At 36.4% G+C, this 20756-nt stretch overlaps 1 protein-coding gene across 1 annotated transcript in view; it reads left to right on the forward strand.

Annotated features, from left to right (window-relative positions):
* PTAR1 (protein prenyltransferase alpha subunit repeat containing 1) overlaps nucleotides 1–14893 on the forward strand; it is a 33385-nt gene extending 18492 nt beyond the window's left edge. Inside the window, exons 5-7 of the mRNA XM_005532881.3 lie at nucleotides 2015–2228; nucleotides 3918–4234; nucleotides 4788–14893. Coding sequence (XP_005532938.1) covers nucleotides 2015–2228; nucleotides 3918–4234; nucleotides 4788–5136 — 880 coding nt within the window. The 3' untranslated portion in view covers nucleotides 5137–14893. The remainder of the gene's footprint in view (nucleotides 1–2014; nucleotides 2229–3917; nucleotides 4235–4787) is intronic.
* The last annotated feature ends 5863 nt before the right edge of the window (nucleotides 14894–20756 follow it).

Consider the following 20756-nt stretch of genomic DNA (forward strand, 5'->3'; position numbering starts at 1 on the left):
ATTACAAATAAAATTTAATAAAACATAAACAAATTGTTTTTTTCTTATACGTGGCAGATACACTCACTGAAGATGTCAAAATACCTGTAATTCATTTTGTCAGATGACCTCCTGCTGTATATTTTGGGGGTTCAGATATATCTGGTGCATATGCAGTCAGTATATCTATTTATTGTGCAGTTGTCACTTATGAATCCTTCATTTGTTTGTAGTAATTCCAGGAATTGTGAGAGCAATAAGAACATGCAGTATTCAAAGTGACTCCAAATTAATTGGAGGAAATTTTTCAGAAAAACAAAATAATTCCATGATACTCATCAAGTTCCAGAAATATATTTTAAATCTTCTGAGGTTGTGATTGCACTGTCTAGAAAGTAGCTCTAATTTAATTTTGTGGGGTTTTGGATGCTGTAGCCACAGAGACCGTAAAGTCTGTATTTTTCACCCTCTTCTGCACATATAATTTATCAGATTTCCTTGTTTCATAAAACATGCTTATTTTAAGAAACTGAAATAATTACAGAGTCAAAATAATTTGTCTTTATGGTTTTACTCAGAAGATGATGTTAATGAAATAATACATATCTTTTGTTTAAGAGTGTCTATGCCCATTTGCATTTTTTTGCCTAGACTATTTTTGAATTTTCCATTTCTTGCATAGCTGTGGACTGAAGTAAAAAAAATACTAAAAGGTGATGTTTGGATCAAAAACATTTTTAAAAATTAAAAGTTAAATCTTCACAATTACCACATTTCATAAAATACTATTATACAACAGAGCATGATTTGCTTAGCTGTACACCTTTATTTAAAACAAACAGTGTGTAGGAAGAAAGTGTTCATACACTGCTTGTAATTTTCTGTTTAGAAACATAGTTTAAAATTGCATTCTTATCTTTAATATTGTCTTTCAGTCTTTGTCCTTTTTTGATAACTGAGTGAAAAAGATACAATGTACATAAAGCCCACAAGTAAACAAGCATATTATGTCTTCAAATGAGAGAGAAAGCAGATGAGTAATTTTTTTTTAATACATGGTTAACTTAGCTATTTTATATGTGTATATCTAGATACATAATTTTAAATATGGCTTGCAAAATAGAATTCTCTCTTTCAAGAAAGTGAATTTATTACTTTTATTTTATTGATTGCTTTTAACCTGGAGTTAAAAGAAATGTTGGCACCTTTGAAAGCAGGAATTCAATGGTTTTGGAACTGATGTGAGTGCATACAAAACAGGATAACCTCTGTGTTGCACACCAGAGGGTGTCCATTTCTCCAGAGCATTCCACATTGGACCATTACAATTCCATTGACATGGGTTGTTCTGTGGAAATTTACACATCTTTGTGTTGGGGCTGCAGATGGAGTATTGAGGTTGCCTCTAAAAATACTACTAAAACTTTGTCCAAAGTAAAATTAAAAAACCAAAACATCCAGGAATCCGTACTTACCTCAGACACATGAAATCAAATATGTGTAATTCATAAGTAAAAAATTTGTTTTACTTATACCTATAGCCTTTGAAACCATATGTCTTTTGGACTTTGCTACTGCTGGTGATATACAGCAACTAACTTGAATTGTGGTGTGCAGCACTGTCAGATGTAAAAGATACTAAGCAGAGTTAATTTTTTATTAAATCATTCTATCACACTTTGGCTACTTCATTTTAGTGCTATGCGAGACTTTGAAAGAGAATCCCATTAAAAATTACATGCACACATAGTTTGCACCCTTTCGTAAATTTGCTGTTTCCTTGTTTTATTTTATTATACTGTAACTAGCCATGATCACTTAGAGTGAGCAAACTGATAGCAGTGTTGGGGTGTGATCGATGTGTCATAGCTTTTAGCGTGGCAGGCATTCAGATGGTTGTTAATTACTCATTACCTAGCTACAGTGTAGTTCAGAGAATGGAAATATTGGAAAGATTCGATTTATGCAAATGACGAACCATTTTTTTCTCTTAAAATTGCTCTCTCACCATTAACACTTTACATCATTTAACCAGGCGATGGGTGCTGCAACAACTAATTCAGGAAAACTCCTTGCCCAGCCTTGCAACTAAAGGAAACTTGGGAGCAGCACCTGTGGAGAGAATTCACCGACTGGTGCAGGAGGAAATGAATGTCTGCTCTGAGGCTGCTGGGAGATATCCAAGCAACTACAATGCTTGGTCCCATCGCATCTGGGTTTTACAGCATTTGGCAAAGCTCACTGTCAAGGTATAATACAACAGTGAATAAATTCTTACGTTTTCTTGTCCTCTTTGCACCTTTTGCTAAGTCCTGTTCCAGCTTTGCTTTGGCTTTTCTCACCCCATCCGTACCATTCTTTAGAGGCTGTTTACTTGCTTGGTGTCTTGTGCTCCACCTTCAGCAATTTCTGTGTTTGAATACCTGAAAAGTACTATAAATTTCAACAAGATGCAGGACTGGAACCTTGCAAAAAAATTGGCAGATAAAATAGTCACTGATTCTACGGCCATTTAATTCTTGCAAGGTTGCCTGAAATTAAGGAGTACCTGGATTATTTAGGGCTGTATTTCTGCTCTAATACAAACTTTGTCTGTAGTTTGAAGTGTACAAGGAAACAGAGGCCCAAAGACATAAATTTTATGTTGTATTATCATTTAAATATGCCTTCTCAAAACAGGTTTATCATTAACAAAGCTGTTGACCTGCTTTGGAGGATTTCAAGAGGTAGGCTGTGTAATAGGATTTTGGTTATTCCTTTTCCTTTGGTTTGATAATCCTAATGCTACTGCAGACTGAATCTCAGCTCAAGCTCTTGGAAAAAGATTTAAAATGCTAAAGTTTTGGCCCAGTAGGAAGATTTTTTCACAGGATATAGATGTTTCTTCTTTCTTACACTAGACAGTCAAAAACATTATTGTCTTTCAATATAGAAAATCCAGTTTATTCAGTTTTGTTTGCAGAATTTGAATGGCATTAGCAAGTTTATGTAGAAGAAACTCCTTCTTTCCTAAGAAGTTAAGAGTATACCATAAAATTATCAAGATTACTTTCAAAAGTCTTTAGAAGTGAACAGAAAAGGAAAAGTTTTGATCTCTTTGGATAGTTTAAGCTCCAGAGGAGAAGCAGTGTGAGGAAAGAGGTTAAGGCCTGTGAATAAAAACAAACCACTGGCTCTAACAAGAAAGCAAAGTAAAGTAAAAGCTTTGTCTGGGAGCCAAACTTGCCATTTCTCTCCAGAAATGAATTTTGAAGCTTTAAAAGCACTCAGAATTAAGAGACAATTCCCAGGATACAGCAGTTTTAAAAACACAGCTACAACTGGCCATTTAAGTATTTACTAAAGTTGTTCTGAAAGCCTTTCTAGGGGTTCTTTAGTAGTAAAATCAAGCAACCTTATTATGGACAAGTACTTTTGTATTTTACAGCTCTAGGACTTAAAACATAATGTTATGGTTGACATTCTCTCATGGAAAATGAAGGTATAAATTAGATTTTTTTCCTTTCAAGCAACTCACCTACCTTCTGACCCCCACAGTCCACTGGGTAAAAAAGTAAAATACTTAAAGCTAATAGCAATGTAGTTTTTGCCACCTCTAAATAGTATTTATTACTAACCATTCTGAGATTCTTAAAGCACTGCTTATTTCTTAACAGAAGTGGTTTGGGGATTTTTCCCACTCAGCTTGTGGGCAGGTTTCTGAAAAACCTGCCTTTTCGGAGTTTGGAGGAAGTATTAAATATTGTATTCTGCAGGGTTGCCAAGTTGTTTTTCAGCACACAGTAGAAAAGGCTCAGTGATAGTTCATTTTTCTGTGTATTCTTAAATCATTATCACAGTGGCTGAAATCACCAAAGAGGTTACCTTAATACAGAAGCCATAGTGGTAAGTTTGTCCTTTACGCTGGTTGATAACTGTCCCTGGTTTTTTTGTTTCAGGTTCTCCTCGATGAACTTTCATCCACTAAATATTGGGTATCCATGCATGTCTCGGACCATAGTGGATTTCATTACCGCCAGTTCTTACTCAATTCCTTGATACGCAGAACAGTGACTGACAATAACATACTGGTACAAAATCAAATGGTAAATGAGCAAAACACTAGTCTTCAGAAGGAGGAAGAGAGTGCAGGAACAGAAGCTGCCTGTGCAGAGGAGCAAAGCTTGGATCTCCCCCGCCGTTTGGATGAAGAGATGGAACTCTGCAGTGAGCTGATTGATAATTACCCGGGGCATGAAACCTTGTGGTGTCATAGGTAAGAGTACTTGGTCAAAAGAGATTTTTTCTGATTTGTGGATGATTCTTCACATGATACTTCCAAACAAATTTTTCTGGTTTTAGGAAGCACCACTCAATAAAAGATTTTTAATCTGCTATGTATTTAAGCCTTTAGAAGATGTTCAAGAGCATAATCATAACAATTGTGTGGGAAATTTGAATCGGCTTAAATGTCTTGCGGTGTAAGCTCCACTTGTCCATATAATTTGTGCAGGAGACACAAGATGATCTTAATGAGCCTCCTCACACTTTCAATGTTTAAACAACAAAAAATGAACAATATGTATACAGAAGATTGGCTGCAGAAAATGTTTTGTTTACTAGCTGGATTCAGTTTCCTGTCTAGGTAACAGTAGATTTGCAAAAGTGATGTGGAGTCCTTTCTAGTACAGCATGTGCAGAGACAGCAGATTTTGTGTCTGTGAGGGAAATCTGGTGGGATGTCACGTGAATTGAAACAGTTCAGCAGCAACAGCTGTTTATTTTCAGTCCATGACTTTGTTTTTTGTTTTTTTTCTTCTCGTTTGAAGAAGGTGTGTATTCTACCTTCAACAGCACTTAAGCAACAAACTTCCTCTCGTGAGTGCGGTGTTGTCATCTGTGGACAGCAGTGATGAAAGTCTGAGTAATTCCCATCACAGTCCTGCAACGGGTCACATGGCACAAGCTATGGATGTTGATGGTTTGAATGAATCCAGCAGCAAACAAGCCTATACCCAAGAAACAAAACGCCTGAAACGTGCTCCTGTGCAGGACTCTCTTGGTCCAGAAATGGAGTACCGGTTTGTTGATAAAGTGTTATCAACTTGTAGGGATGTGGATCAAGCCAGGTTTGCTACTGCTTATAGAAAATGGTTAGTTACTTTTCTAGGTCAGTGAAGGAAGTGTTTCAGGGTTCTTCTCTTAGTGCAATATTCTCTTTTCAGACACAAATGCATGTCTTGGTTGCAAGTGCTAACTAGCTCTGTGTTTCTTTCTCTTATGATGGTCAGTCCTAAAGCTAAATTTCAGAGTAGAAGTCTGTCACTTTATTAAAGAACTGGCATATGTTTTTATTAAGCAAATGCAGTTTGTTATTTAATCTGTTAAAGAAATCACTCTTACCAGCTTCATACTGTGACATTTTCTTTTTTTTTAACTTCTACATTCATTAAGGTGGACTCTGAATCATTTGACTTAAAAAAAAAAAAAAAAAATTAGGTCAAAGAAAAAAAGTTTGAAATGCTTGTGAAACAGAGTGTCTGAAAAAAGAATGTGAGAAACTGTCAATGTCGGCTAAATCTGTTCCCTGTTTGTTCCTGTATAGCATCATGCTTATTGGATGCTTATTGGATCCAGAGTATATTTTGGTGAGTGCTATTATTTTTGTGTAGCAGTCTTTGGTAGGACACCAGAATACAGTATTTCTTTTTGAAGGCTCCAGTAACAGTTTTAGACCTATCGTGCCTATTACTGTTTTAACTGGGTTTCTGCTTGCTTACTGATTGCCATGTTAGCTTGATAGGAAGGTATAAGGTTGAAATCTTGATAAGCAGATATAGGAAAATGTGGCAGAAAATTGTTCAAACACACGTTCACATACAGTCAGAGCTGTATTTGGCTGTATTTGGAAATAGTTTTCTTAAAACAGACTACTTTACCTTCATTTCTTACTCAGTGTTTATTTATTTATTTAATCTCAACAGTCCAGGATTAATCACACTTGATATACATTTCTTATGTCCTGTTTACATCACAGATTCTCAGCCTGCTAAATCACACATTGGTAACTTGTACTTAACCAAGACCCTACAAGTCCAATATTGGATGGAGTACAAAGTACCTCTTCCAACTCATTTCTGAGGCTGTACAGTTGAAAATAAAAGTGACAGCAAGGTCACTTTTTGTGACTTTTTGTGACTTTTTGTATTCCCTTTTGTTCTTTTGAAGAGCTTCATTCTTTGGTTGTTTTTTCGCTTGTTCCTTTTTTACTCTTAAGGAAGAACTCTACTCCAACCATACATCTCTGTTTACATAACTGTAAATTTTAAGGGAATTTGAAATCAAATATGAATGGTGTATTTTGTCATTTCCTTAGAACTTGTCTGTAAAAGGGATTTTTTTACACTAGTAGAGTTGTGCTGGTCCACAGACCCAGGGGAAACATTCTGCAACTGTGGAAGTCTATACAATGGCAACATTGCCTCTTTGAAAAGCAGACGATTCTCTGGGGGGATTAGATTTTCAAGTTAGTGTCCTTGCCGTAATTGCTTTATTTATCTCCTGCCGCAAATGCCTCTTGACCATAAGTTTCAAGATGCTGTTTCCGTTGGGCAGAGAGAGAAACTATGAGGGAGGAAAAAACACATGTAGCCTTCCCAAACAGTGTCACTTTGAATCAAAAAAGCACTCAAAATGTGAAGTTCCTGCACTTCTAAGTAGTTTGATGAATGAAGTTTACTCTTGCATTTCAAGATGAAAACAGACCACCTCCAGTCTTTGATAGTATGTTCATGATTCATTTCAGGCACCAAGTAGCTAACAGTGACATTTCTAAATGTACACTCTTCTGTTTACAGTACATAGATAAGACTGATCTAAGCTTGAGCATCTCCATGTCAAAGCTTTGTGTCAGAGGGCATCCACCCCTGCCTCTCCATAGGTGTGGATATTATAATGACATGGTCATTAGCTTTGAGGTGCTGTGGGATGCTGTGGTGGTTTGGTTGATAGTTATAATAGCAGAAGACTATAATTGTTGTCTGAAGGAAGTGTGGGATTGGCTTGAGGAGGTTGAAGTACAGATGGGAGTCTTAAGAACTTAAGAACTTAACTTGAGCAAGAACTTTTACACATCCTACGGGACCTGATGTTTACTGAATGTTGACGTTTCATTAAAGTATGTATAGTAGACTGGGTCAGCTTGATTAACAGTATCCCATTAATGACTATACGAATGACTATATGAACCTGGCAGCGGTGAAGTCCAGGGGGCAAGGTATCTTGGTCCTAGACTACTTAGTAATGAATTTGTGTGTTCTTCTTACCTTGACAAAAATGACCTGTTCATGAGAAAACATTAGTGGTAGGAGCAATCTCAGAAATAGGAGCACGATAAGAAGCATTTCTTGAACCATTCTTGAAACATTTCTTCCGTGGAATGGAAGAGATTCTCTCTTCTTGCACTAGAATGACTGAGGCTTTCAGAAGAGAATACTAATATTAAAATCTGATGTGAAACTCATTATATAGTTCTTCCAGACTATAATCTGGAGCCTTAGTTAACATTCGTAGAGGTGTACAGTGGAAGTTCTGTGCATTTGAACTTAGTATCATTAACATTTAAGCAGGTGCCCTCAAATACATGTATGTTGTTCCTATTCATGTCAGCACAAGTAATGCATTCTTGTAGGACAACAGAATTTGGTCCTATGTAACTGAATAGAGTTGCATTGAATTTCAGTACTTGGAAAAGGTTCTGAGAACTCTGATCAGAGAAAGTGATGATATTCTTGCTACTTTTGCAAAACACTGATGTAGTATAACTCATAAGTGTTTAAAGTCTGCACCTGATGGAAATATTCCCCTTCATTTTTAAATCCAGAATAGTTAGAAATGTTTGCAGACCTGAAAACTAAATAGTGAAATTGAAACAAGTCATATCTTTCTGTTTGAAGGAAATGCAAACAGTAAGTTGTTAAATTCAAGCTTTAATTTTTTAATAGTAACAATATAAATTATATGAAAAAGGAAAATAGTATCTAAATTGCTTCCAACTGTCAATGTTCTGAAGCCTCATGCATGAAATGATTGAAGAAATACTTACACTGCATTAGGCTCAAAACTGATGTGAAGTTCTGGAACTATGATCGTTGCAGCATACCTATCTAACCACTTGGTGTTACTGCAGAATCCCATTTGGGCACTGTTCAAAAACAAATAAAGTGGCTTTAGGTCATTGGTAGTTAACATACCAAGCACGGCTACTTTACATAAGGTATTTCAGCTGTTTCATGTTTCAGAGATCAGAGACTAAAAATTTAGTCAGTGAACATTCCTGCAGAGAAAATGTCCAGCAGAAGCTGCAGAATGCAAGGCTCTAACTCTGAAGTTTCTTCAAATGTAAAATCAAACTTTGTACAACTGTAAACATCTTCATGTAAAGTTCAGCATCTTCCTAATTTTGTGTCCTGCTGTAGTATGTGTCATTTGAATTGATTATTTTTGTTCACTGGATTAGTCTTTGTAGAAATTTGTTAGTACTAGAAACAAAGGGTTTCGAGGAACAAATGTAATTTGAAACTACAGAATTTGGAATAGAAGGAATCATGTTTTTAAGTGGTAAATTCTCAGCTGCTAAATACAGTAACTGTTATTTCACTGGCATTTTGTTTGTCTTGTGTGTTACAGTCACTGGAGAAACATGCAGCATTAAAGATAGCTACAATAACAAACTTGTATGAAGTTATTGGAATGCATTGTTGCAGCTGCTCTGATTAATATTCTTAATGTACTCATGTCTACATATTTGTATTTTATTGACTGCTTACATATTCTTTATACAACAAAATTCATGTGTCATTTAAATAGGGGATAAAGTAACTTGTGAATTTATACTATTTGATTAATTACCTTGTATGTAATTTGTTTTAAGACAAATAAGCAAAGTGATAATATAGTGAGAAAGCTTATATTTTTGTCTTATAATCAAAATTTCTGGCATTTCCAGTTTTGTTCTAGTGCTGCTTAATTAGAATGTGTAGCTAGACTTTATGGATGGGAGTGATTTATTTTTTTTTCCTAAGTAGATAGTTAATGACTTTTTAAAACAGTACTGTATAATACTGATGAACAGAAACAAAGGGTTTTGGAGAGGTTTGTCTGCATAACCAGACTCAAAAAGCATTCTTTTTCAAAAACATATAATACACTGAACAAAATGTGAGTACCAGAGAATAATTTAAGTTGTGAGCCTTTAGAGATTTGATGATTAAATTTTTGGACAAGTTGTTGTTTGCTTAGTTTTGTTTTGCCTTCTGTAAGGGGAGAGTGGTTTTTTGTTGTTGTTGTTGTGTTTTTTTGTTTTTTTTTTTTCAAATCTAGTAGGTGAACCATTGCACTTAAAATGTGGGAAGAAAAACCCACAACTGCTGAATTGTATATTATAGAGCAATTTTGGAAAAAGCAGTGAACTGACACTGAAATGTAGATGTCACTTTTAAATGCATCTTTGCACTCAGTGGGTGATGAGAGATATGTATAATTAGATCTTACTGTTTTCTCAGTGTCAGATACAAAGAAAAGGGTGTAACTCACCAATTGTCAAATGTATTTAACATTCAAGTTAGTTTCAAAGGAAGTTCAGTGTCCCTGTCTGTAATTTTTTCCCTGTGCACTCAGAGGTATGTTTCTTCTCAGCCTCTTCTCTGTTCTTCCAACCAGCAAAGAAGAATGTAGCAAAGCATTGGTGAGGTGGCCTAATTTTGTGTTTGAGTAACTCTGACTACCTCCCAAAAAGTACTTTGACTGATGTCCTTAAGTGGAGTTCATCGGACTCAGTTATTTCAGAACCTCATGCTAGGCCTATATCCTCTTTCAGATGTGAAAAGCAAGAGCTTTATCAATATTTACCAAGTTTTCCAGGGAGAGTTTGAAGGAGAAAGGTAAAAAAGAAAGATCTTGTAGTTAAAGTTGGAAAAACTAGAAATAGCATAAATTTTCATTAGTCTCTTCTCTGAAGAAGCAACTCTATTGCTGAAAAATGGAGGGAATTCCATATATTACACTTTTGAACTGCAGACCTGACACTTCCTAACGGCTTTTGCTTGGTGTGTAATGTTACTTCTCAGGGCATAGTCTATTGTAGTGAATTAGGGTGCATTTTTACAGTTTATAATTATTGATTAAAAAGAAAAAAAAAGCTAAACATGTAATAACTGGCTTTTTTTTTTTTTTGTCTACCATAGTATTTTATAATCTACCTGACACTGCAATATGTTGATTCTATACCCAGTAATGTACAGTAGACCTCACCATTTTATCTGCTTCATACTGTTACTCTGCATCTTGAATTGCTGTTGCAATCTTACAGGAAGGTCTTGGCAGTTGTTGGATTTATTCTCTGAGTTTCCTAGTAGTATTCGGTAGAGTAGTTAGCATCTCAAAGTATGTTGTAGTAATCATCTGTGTTGATGCACCATAGGTCGTAGATTGAATATTTTAAAACCTTTTGTTAGGATTCTGAGTGCTAAATATTTTTTGATGGCTGTCAAATTCTTACATGCAACAGAGTTATTCTGGAAAACAGAACTTTTAACTGAAAAGTCTGGTTTGTTGAACATCTTTATCTGCACCATCTGGAACCTGCTGTACATCCTACCGTATAGACAGAGGTGGGGAGAACCCACAGTGAGGTGCATATTTTCTTCATGAGCAGGTTTCTGGATGGAATATAATTACAGTTAAACAAAGAGCTTTTCTTGGATGAGGTACACCTGTCTCTTCATTGTGAATAAAGTGATGAAATTGGTACATCATTAATATGTTAAGATTTCCTGAATGGCTGCATGTAATGAGTAGATAAAAAGAATGTTGTTTTTTTAACCTGTTGTTAAAAAAAATTACATAAATGATACGAGGTACCAAAATTTGTTTTTAGAAAGCAAGCTATACCTACTGTGTTCATTCCCTTTTGTACCAGTTTTTCTTTTTTGAAATGGCTACATTTAAAACTGGGTAGTCATCCTGAAAACTGCTTGGGACCACACTTCATATAATCTCATTACTTTCATATAATCAAACTAATAGATGTCTTAAATGTTTTTAAGTAGCATTAAGATAAAAGGTAGTGACAGCACTACAGTGCTCAAGTGAGCCAATAAACTCTAATTTTGTAACACTATCATGTTCATCGAAGTACTATTCTATGTAGGGAAATGTTTATTTTATCAAGATATGTGCAAAAATATTTAATTCTCATAGCTTTCTTATTAGGGGATATACAACTAGTTTTCAGCATAATATTTTGCAATATTTTTTCTATGAAAAATCTCAGATGCACAGTTGTGACCATTGTAAATTTTATGTAGATTTCCAAGATAAATTAGGTAAATCATAAATTTTGTAGCAGAAAGACTGAAATTAGGACAGTAAAACACTGGAAAGTGTTCTACAGGATAGTGAATGTAAAGCGTTAAGTTTGTTTTTCACTGGTCTTACTTTGTCATAGGATGAATTCCTGTCAGATGGGGATTTTTTTTTTTTTTAATTTTTTTTTTGTAATCAGTAGAGAATTTATCTGTGAATAAATTATCTATATTTATTCTCACACAATAAGTGTGCATGTATGTGTGACTGGATGGATGGTGGAACTGTGTTTATGTCCTGTGAACACTGCAGAAATCACCCGCATTTGGCTGTCTGCTGACAGACTCCTCCATGGATAACCTGTCCTGAGTCTGAGTCCAGCAGGGTGAGTGCCTGCTGAAAGCAGTGGGATTTATTGCTTCCCCTCTCTGTCTTAATCTGCCTGATTATCATGATACTTGGGCAAATGCCCGCACACACCAACCAAATTATTAGTGGTGGTGTTTATTCCAAGTGCTTGTAGAGAGTATTTGAGACTGTGAAAGAGTTCGTAAGGTCTTTCAAGCTGAGAAAATTTGGGGGTGCTCAGACAATACCTAGGGGATTACTTTTCATGAGTCCTCCAGAAAGGAAATGGACAGGCAGGTTTTGGATGAGTACTTCAGCATCACAGGAGACTGAAAAAAGTGTAACTAGTGATTTAAATTGGTATTTAAATGCAAACAACAAATAGTCTTTTTGGTACTTTGTTTTCAGTATTTTTCTCACATTCTTTTTGTAAAAATAAATCACATAAAATATTTTCAGAATCACTCTTCACTTTGAGTGTCTTCTGATTTTGAATTGCTGGATCTGAGAGCTTTCCTTAAAGGAAGCAGTTTTAGTGGAAAATTCTAGCACCTTTCCTGTTTCCTGTTAAACAATGTGATTTATTCCAAGTGTTCTAAAATGAGCACCAGAAATCAAAGGGCGTTACTGAAAGTATTGCTCATCATCCTAAATGCAAAGCTTAAAAAAGCTTCTCTCATATACTTCTTCTGTTATTTTTTTTTTTTTCTCATTTGCTTTTACAACTGCTGGGTAGAAAGAATATGTAAGGAAGCCTATAGTTGATATGAGCAATCTTGGCTTACTTAATTTGGGTCTTCATTTCTTCAGAAAGGAGCAAGTCATAAACCCTTATTTAGAATGGTCATTCTATAGAAGTAATTTGCAGGATCTGGTTATTTGTTTGTGATCTGAATGCTTTATTTTGACATTTATTGAAATGAGTTTCAAAATTCCCACCAACTTCATTAGCTTCAGATCTCAGGCCATGCTGTGGAGAGAGTGTCAGCCCCTACCGTATAGCCATGACATACTTCATGTAATGAATTGCAAGGGATTTGTTCGTCTTTCACAAATGGTTGTATTTATGGCTTCAATAAAAAAATAACCAGTTAGTGTATATAGTTGTTAGCACTGTGGAAAAGGAGCCAATGAAGTTATAGAATGGTATAGGTTTAAAAGGGCAGCTAGAGAAAAACTAAGGGTACTACAGGGTATCAGTAGCTAAGAAAGCTTCCTTTTCCCCTCTGTTTTTTTTCCCCTTCTATTCTCTCCTCTCCTTCTCTCTTTCTCCTTCCCCCACCTCCTGTCCCAGCTCAAAACTCCCCATTCTCTCCCCTGCCTCCATGATTTTTCACATTTTCTAGTGGTAAAAACTTTTATACAATATACCTGTGTGCAAACCAGGATAACACTTTAGTTTTGGAAGTATTGCTAATATCAGTAGCAAATAGATACCAGTACTCGAGGTTTGTGCAAGATATTTAGGGATGACTGGTGAGGTTTCAAGTGCTGTGTGATAACTGATGCAATATTGAACAGGAATGTCTTAATAAACAGTGGATGGCCTGAGTGTTGCTCTTCTCCAGGCATGCTACGATATTTATGGTCAACAACTGCACATTTATCATCCTTGCATCTCACAAATGCTTATCACTAGCTAACAGCTAATCTATTTTGTAAAACACATCTACATAATATTCTTCAATTATCTGTTGTTACCTAGTACTGGATAACTTTTGCCACACCTTTAGTCCTTCTTCAGTGAAGCCTGGCCGGATACAGATTTCATGGTTATAAATCTGGTTTTGCTGTGAAGGGAATTAGAAATTCCACCATATAAAGTATATAAGTATTTTCCTGATGTCTAGCTAGAAACATAGAAGGGCATCTTAGCACTGTTTTCCAGTTGTGCGCACTTGAGTTTTACCTTGTTTATCTCAAATATTTTGTATTGCATGTTAATTAAATTTTTGCATATCCTAGTAGTACAAAATTACTTACAAAATAAAAAAGAGCACCCTTACAGTTTTAACTATTCTATGCAGATATCTTCCAAAATTTACAGGTACAATTTTAGTGTTGGTGGTTGGTAAAATTTTTTTTTTCACTTATTTATTAGCAGACTTGTTTTTTTTATGTATTAGTGACAAAATGGACTAAGCATCACTTGTAAGTTATTGTATTTCTGTAGAAAATGGAAAATAGTGTAATATTGTTTTTGTTAAATGTTGGCAGTTTATAAATAAACTTTTCATCTCCTAAAAAACCTTGTTTTCTGACAACACTGAACTCCTTTTCATTCATTGTTCAAGACACCCTTCATAATTACTGCTAATCCCTTTGGTGATACTCTTCCTTTGACAGGAGCTTCATTTTTCTTGTGAATTAGGTGATGATAGCAGACTTACTTTTGGTTCTTTTAAACACCGACACTTAGGCCTTTTTCAAAAGCTTTCCTAGGTTTTTGTTCAAGCTTAGTTTCTGAAAGGACAGAGATGAACAGAAGTTAGTTCTTTATAAGATACTTCTTTCTGGCAATAGACAGCTGGCTATACTGTGTAGAGTTGCAGAATTTGGACATCAGATTGCTGCTTATGTTTCTCTAACTTTTTAAAATTTCAGCGTGATGTTCTGTGGTGTGCTTGGCTTTTTTAAAATCTGGAATCAACCAGAATAGCTTTTCCCAGTCTTTCCAGGTTCCATACCATTTCTATGCTGTTACAATTGAAGGGAAAGCAGGTAATTGACCTCTTGTGTTAGGAAAATTTACCTTTCTTGATTCATATTAAAGATAGATGTAATATAGAAGTACCACTATACATGGTACTTTGATTTCCTGTTGACTGCCTTTAGAATATAAAGTATGCTGTATAAATTTTATGTGATTACCTGAAGAAGAACCCTCTGTAATCTGATGCCTGATGTGAACTGGATGAAGAGATACTTGAGGTATATTCATTATTTTTGTAAACTTTTTAATTATGCACATACAAATACATTAACAGCTGGATTGATAGTGTTGATCTGCAGTTAGGCTTTTCAAATAGTCTTCTACTTCATGTACAGCTCTATGATTTCATTTATGAAAAGTTGTTAATTTCTTGGCAAAACTGACTTAGATGTTTAGATCTCTTTCATAGACTTGAGTTAATGTTGAAGTAAATTTTCTTCCAGTCCTTGTATATCAGAGCAATCAGTAGCTCTATAAAGAGCTCTCATTCCAGACTGTAATCCAAATAATTCTGAGGTTCATTTAAATAATGTATTAAATGAATAAATATTAATATAAAAGAACAATGAACTATCAGAGCGTGTGATTGGGATTGCATTTTTATTTCTTTAAGCAGTGGCGCTGGGATATTTCAGTGTAATGGCATATGAAAAAACTCTTTGAAGTCAAAGTTTTGTATTTCATTTATATTATATGGTGTGACTGGAGCTGTAGGTCCAGTATTTCTCAAATTTACTTAAGGGTTTCTAGGATTGTCTTGACATTTTGTTACCTTGATCAGATATACAGGGAAAGAAGTTAAAAATATATCTGCATGGTCATTCTCTTCTGCTTGCACTTCGTAATAATTATTTGTTCTCTGTGAGAAACAATGCTCACTTTTAAAATTTCAAAGCTTTATTAAACCTTAACTAAATACAACAAAAGACTGAATAAGAAAAAATTGCAGCTCTGGGAGCATGGAACTAAACCGCCACATGCTCATCTCCAACATGGATGCTCTGCCTTTTATACCCTTGGCCCCTGCCAAAGTCTGTCAGTCAGCTCCTCTGCCATGATCGGTGGGGATCACTTTCTTACCCCTTGGCTGGAGGTCAGGTGTTGCCATGCCTCACCTCCTGGTAACAAGCCTGCCCTCCTCCCAAATGCTCCAACCACTGACAATGATACAAGGGGGAAGGGAAAGAGGAGTATGGGGAGAACATACCAAAATAACATAACTATACATCTATATAACTTCTCTTAACATACACATAATATTCATCTCTTAATTGTGAGAGCCAACCATCGCATTACCCATCCATAACAAACCCCCCTTTTCAGCAGAATTCAACAGAATGACTGCTTGGCTCAAACAATTTTTATCTTCTCTTGAGTCAAAATTTAATCTTGGATTAGTCATAATAGTACCTATTGATGTGGATGAGAACAGTGGGAACAAAAACCTCAGGTTTTCCTTAAGCAGAATGATTGGTGGAATTGGTGGCATGGATTGGTTGGGTGAAAGAAAAGGGAGTCACAGAGGTCTGGTATGGCTTTTAATCCAATCTACCATGCCCATGGGGTTGCTACCCATAGCAGGTGTATCTTGCTGGTGAGTACAGAGGCCAACTTGGTCTTACCCCCTAGTCCCTGTATTGGATTCTGGAGGGAAAAGACAATCTTGGAATGATAGAGGTCTGGTATAGCTTCCTTGTCCCCACCTTACCATGCCTACAGGGTTGCTGCCCGCAGCAGGGCTATGTAGTCTATTACATGTATTGTTCTGGTGGTGAACACAGGGTCCAGCCCAGTCTTGCCCTTTAGTTTCTGTCTTACTCCACTTGTCAATTCCTAAGTGAACCACCCCAGCATCTCTCACTCTCCCCCATGTGCTTCCCCTCAACAGATACTTGCAATCCCCGTCCATTTAAAACAGGACAATTATATCAATAAGTGATACATAATCCCCCTGTATTTGCTATGCCCTTTGATATTGGAAAGGTCCTTGATCAGATACTGCTAAGGGAGCAGAGACTCTGCCTTTACATACCCTTCCACAAACAGGTTTGCCTATTTTCAGGAAAGCTGAAAACCTTGCTTCAGTGTAGGATTTCTTTATTCCATGACAGCTTTATTCTTTACTTTCTGACACCATTTCACTTTGAATGGAAAAGTAAAAGCTTTCAGAACGTCCTCAAATGAATAGCTTTATTGGTTCCTACAGTCCCACGAAACACAGGCTATTTAGTTGGGTAGTGTTTGAATTGAATTAATACAGAAGTTAAAATTCACTTTCCAGCTGCTCATGAGATTTGAGCAGTAGTTGCAGTTTTCCCTGTAAAATAGTGCAACCACAGAAACAAAGGGAAAACTGCAACTACTGCTTGAACTGAGCAATTGGAGGTGAGGGTGGCAGAGCTGAGAAGTAGTTTGTAAGTGACTGAATGAGGTTGGAAAGGGAACAACATGAAATAGAAAGAGATAAATTCCCTTCTGTCTAGAAGGACTTTGGGTTGTCTTGGTCAGCAGTTGGTCTTCAGTTGATAAAGAGCATAAATTAAGTGGGTCCACTGGTTTAGAAATAGGGATGCAGACTTAAATGCTTATTGATACACAGCAGGTCAAAGCTGGCTTCACTGAGTCATAATTAGGAACATGAAAATGAACTGGGGAAGTGGCAGTTCTTTGCTATCCCTGCTAGCAGAACTAACCACTGCAAACTTAACAGCGTATGGGTTAAACTGTCAGATCACACTGGAAGAGAAAGTAGCACTGGAACAACCTGTTGATGACTCTGGACACTGAGGGGCGAGAAGGGAAGATATATCTCCATTCCTCTCTGATTAGGGGTTTCCATAAGGGAAGCAGAAATGTAAAGTATATCTTTCTTTAAACTTGAAGGGCAAAGGAGGGCAGGAGAAACCTACTGAACGTACACAGTAGTATGGGCTCACCACCCCAAAGGAGAGTAACCGCAGAACATGAGAGACCTGATGTATCACTGCATGGAAAGGGCAGATGGACCTGCTTGTCTGGAAACCTCAAGGCTGATATCTTTTGTGAAAGATAAAAGTATGGCTTCTGTGAGTCTGGCTATGTCAGTGAAGTTGAGCCTTCCTACACCTGTATGTATGATAATATGGATATTATCCTACTTATTTTTATCTCCATTTTTTATTTTCTGAATCAGTGAATGGGATTCTTGTTTTGTGGTGCTAAAGGTTTGACAGGAAGAATAAGAAATTTGTTCCCACTCAGGCCATGAAGACAGCTGTGTTTGAATATGATACATTAATTAACATACTGTTAAATATGATAAGCAGCATGGCATGGCACAAACCAGGAGCGATTTGTTTTATTTTGATGTTTTATTTTGAGGAGCAGGACTTTTAGCTGTGCTTTTGTGTTTAGCACCTGACTGCTGTGACTTTTGTTCTGGAGGGTTTAAGTCATGTCGTGTTGTGAAAGAGCTCGTTAGTTCTAGTAAAACAGATGATTTCCCTTTCTGCATTGCTCAGTGCACCACAGGTCCCACTAGGCACCCAAAAACCAAGAAACAGTTGGTGTGCTTATGTTTAGCAACATGCAAATTGGTTGATGCATTGTTGTATGTGAATCCTATTGAGGAGGCATCAGGGATGTCTGGGATCTCTGGTCTGGCTCTTGGCCTCCATAGGGTATTGGTCATGGACTCAAGGGAGAGAAATTCAGTCAGTGAGGAAATTTTTTATTGTACTTTGAGTGATCTTTGTACTCATGTTTTTCAACGATACAAGTATATATATCCATGTATCTATGTGTGTATTTTGTGATTGCAGTTTCTAAATTCCACAAAACCACTAACTGGAAAGTATTTGCTTAATGAGTAGCAGACCTAATATTTACTAACTCTGCAATGTTTTAACTGCAGCAAAGAATCCATGGCATTTTTGTGATATACCATGTATGAGCCACAGTATTCAGTCTTACTATTGATAACTATGTGTGAACATATTTCATGCAGAAAAAAATTTCACAGGTTAACTGTTTATACTCATGCCTCCCACAATTCATTTATAAAGCTGCTACTAATTTCTGCACATATTGTTCTCACTTCAGCCATTGCTCAGGAAGATTTCTAACATTACAGTTTCTGACCTTTTAATGCCATTAGTTACATAGTAACAATTAAAATGCAAATGGTTTGCAATTAGTAGTGTCTTGAGGTACATTAAGTATCTATGAAACATGATCTTCAGTACAGATCAATATAAGGAAATAAAACTATAAATAAATCTAGGCTCCATTTTAATAAAAGTTGACACCAATAAAACCCAAAAAAACCAGTTTGTTCACTCTGTTAATATACTTCAGTTTATTCTAATGGTGATATGTAATAAAACCATGGCAACAAAAAAAAAAATAAATCCTGAGATAAATCATAAAATATCAGACTACCTTCATCTAAAATGAAGCTGGAGAAAAATTAAGAGATTGCATGTAATCATAGGAGTTTGCTACATCTTAACCATACAAGTGGCAGACTATTTAAAGGAACTGTGCTGTCAACAATTTAAATTTGCCGGTACTCCCGCCACTCTCCTAAGACTGACAAATATGTAGACCTAGGATTTGCTCTTTCTTCTGTTTTCCTTCTTTGAAGACAAAATGGTTATATGTACTTTGAGCAAGGCTGAAATTTCCTCAGCAAGATAATCAAAGTTACCATTTCTCTGGCAAAAGCTGCCTTTTGACTCACTTTGGTTCATGCACTAATGCTGGAACATTTCTCACCTAACCATCCACTGACACCTTTCAATCATGTGTGCTGCCCACTCTTTTCACCTCTCCAAATGACAGTCATTCTTCAGTCTGACCTAGCAATCTTTCTTTGTAAGAGCAAAAGATGTTAGTGAATGAAATATATCTTCCTTAAAATTCACTTTGTGTCTCATTTGTTGCTGCCATCTATCATATAGTGACTAATGTTAGTTCCCTAAGTAAAGCTTTGTGAAATGGAGGGTATAAAAGGGTCTTTCTGTAGTGAACATAACAGGTATATCTGAACTTGGTCTAAACAAGCCAGCCTCCTGTGCTAATTGGACAAGGAAGAGGCTCCATTTTCAGTCTTCAGTCACACTTAACATACAGAAGTCCATTTATTGCTATGCTTCACCATCGCCTTAAAAACCAGACTGCAGATATATTAATAGCTCTTATTATTTGAATGCAAGTAAATACAAGTGTACACATGAGACTGTACAGACCATTGTTTTCATTTAGTCTGTTCCTGTAGTTTTCTCAGAGAACATGAAGGTTATTTTAATTTTCCACAAGGCTTTATTATCCTGTTTTACTTGTCATTCAAACCGCACAGATACCTCTGACTGCTATGACAGCACCTCTTGTGTTGACCCTGTTAAACCTTGTTTATTTCACTTGCTTTGCATTTGAGTAAAAACACTTGACTTTTTTTTTCTTACGTTTGCTCCCTTGGTCTGAATACAAGCTGCTGGCTGAATGATTTTCTCATTGACTTGGAGTAAGATAAGCTGGGTTGGGTTTTTAGATCTGTTTTTTTGTATTCACTGAACTTTGACCAACACACCGACTACCTCAGACTTGTTTTGTGTTCCTACTGCATTCTCATCAGCAAGGTATCACAGTATTATGAGACTGACACATGAAAAGGGATCACATACAATTACTGTCCATTTGAAAAAAAAAAAAATTAAAAAATTCAGTTTTACTGGAACTTCTCTTTCAAATGATTTTGAAGGGAGCACTTCCATACTGCCAGGCAGTGTGGTGAGGCTTAAGGTAAAAGTTGCAAAGTGTTCAGACAGCAGGTCTGATTTAATGGATATATTTTTTGCATAATATGGCTAATATTGTGATATTTAGGTGCTTCAAAGAGCAAATGGTAAAACATTGCACCTGATACCTGTCACAAACATCACCTCAAAATAACAAAGACTTGTAGAATTTTCTGAAAGTCCCCATATGCAAGTGATGCTGGATTCCGTTTGTTAGCGGAAAGGAGCTTATGCTTCCAAGGATCCTTGGCTGCATGTGTCTCCTTTGCTCTCTCTTGGACCTCTTTGGGTTAACCGTGAAAGTGTCTCAACTGAGGCTGAACACTTGCTGAAATCCAAAATCAGAAGGACAGTAGTGCCAAATCATTACTTTGAAATGTGAAATTACAGGCAGAGGGCCCTGTGTCCTGATTCCAGCCAGGACAGGGTTAGTTTTTGCAGTAGCCAGGAGGTGCACGACCAAGACCTATGGGTTATTCTATACTACCTCAGGCCGTGCACAGGGGCAGCAGTGGGAAGCAAGTGGTAAAGGGTAATGTGTTTGTGTGGAGAGCCCATGTGAATCCTTTGCCTCTCTTGTTGCTGTTACGGTTCGG

The sequence above is a fragment of the Pseudopodoces humilis genome, chromosome 4 (genome assembly GCF_049639895.1).
Source record: "Pseudopodoces humilis isolate 2021_Gansu_Grassland_sample_001 chromosome 4, ASM4963989v1, whole genome shotgun sequence".
NCBI classification, from domain to species: Eukaryota; Metazoa; Chordata; class Aves; order Passeriformes; family Paridae; genus Pseudopodoces; species Pseudopodoces humilis.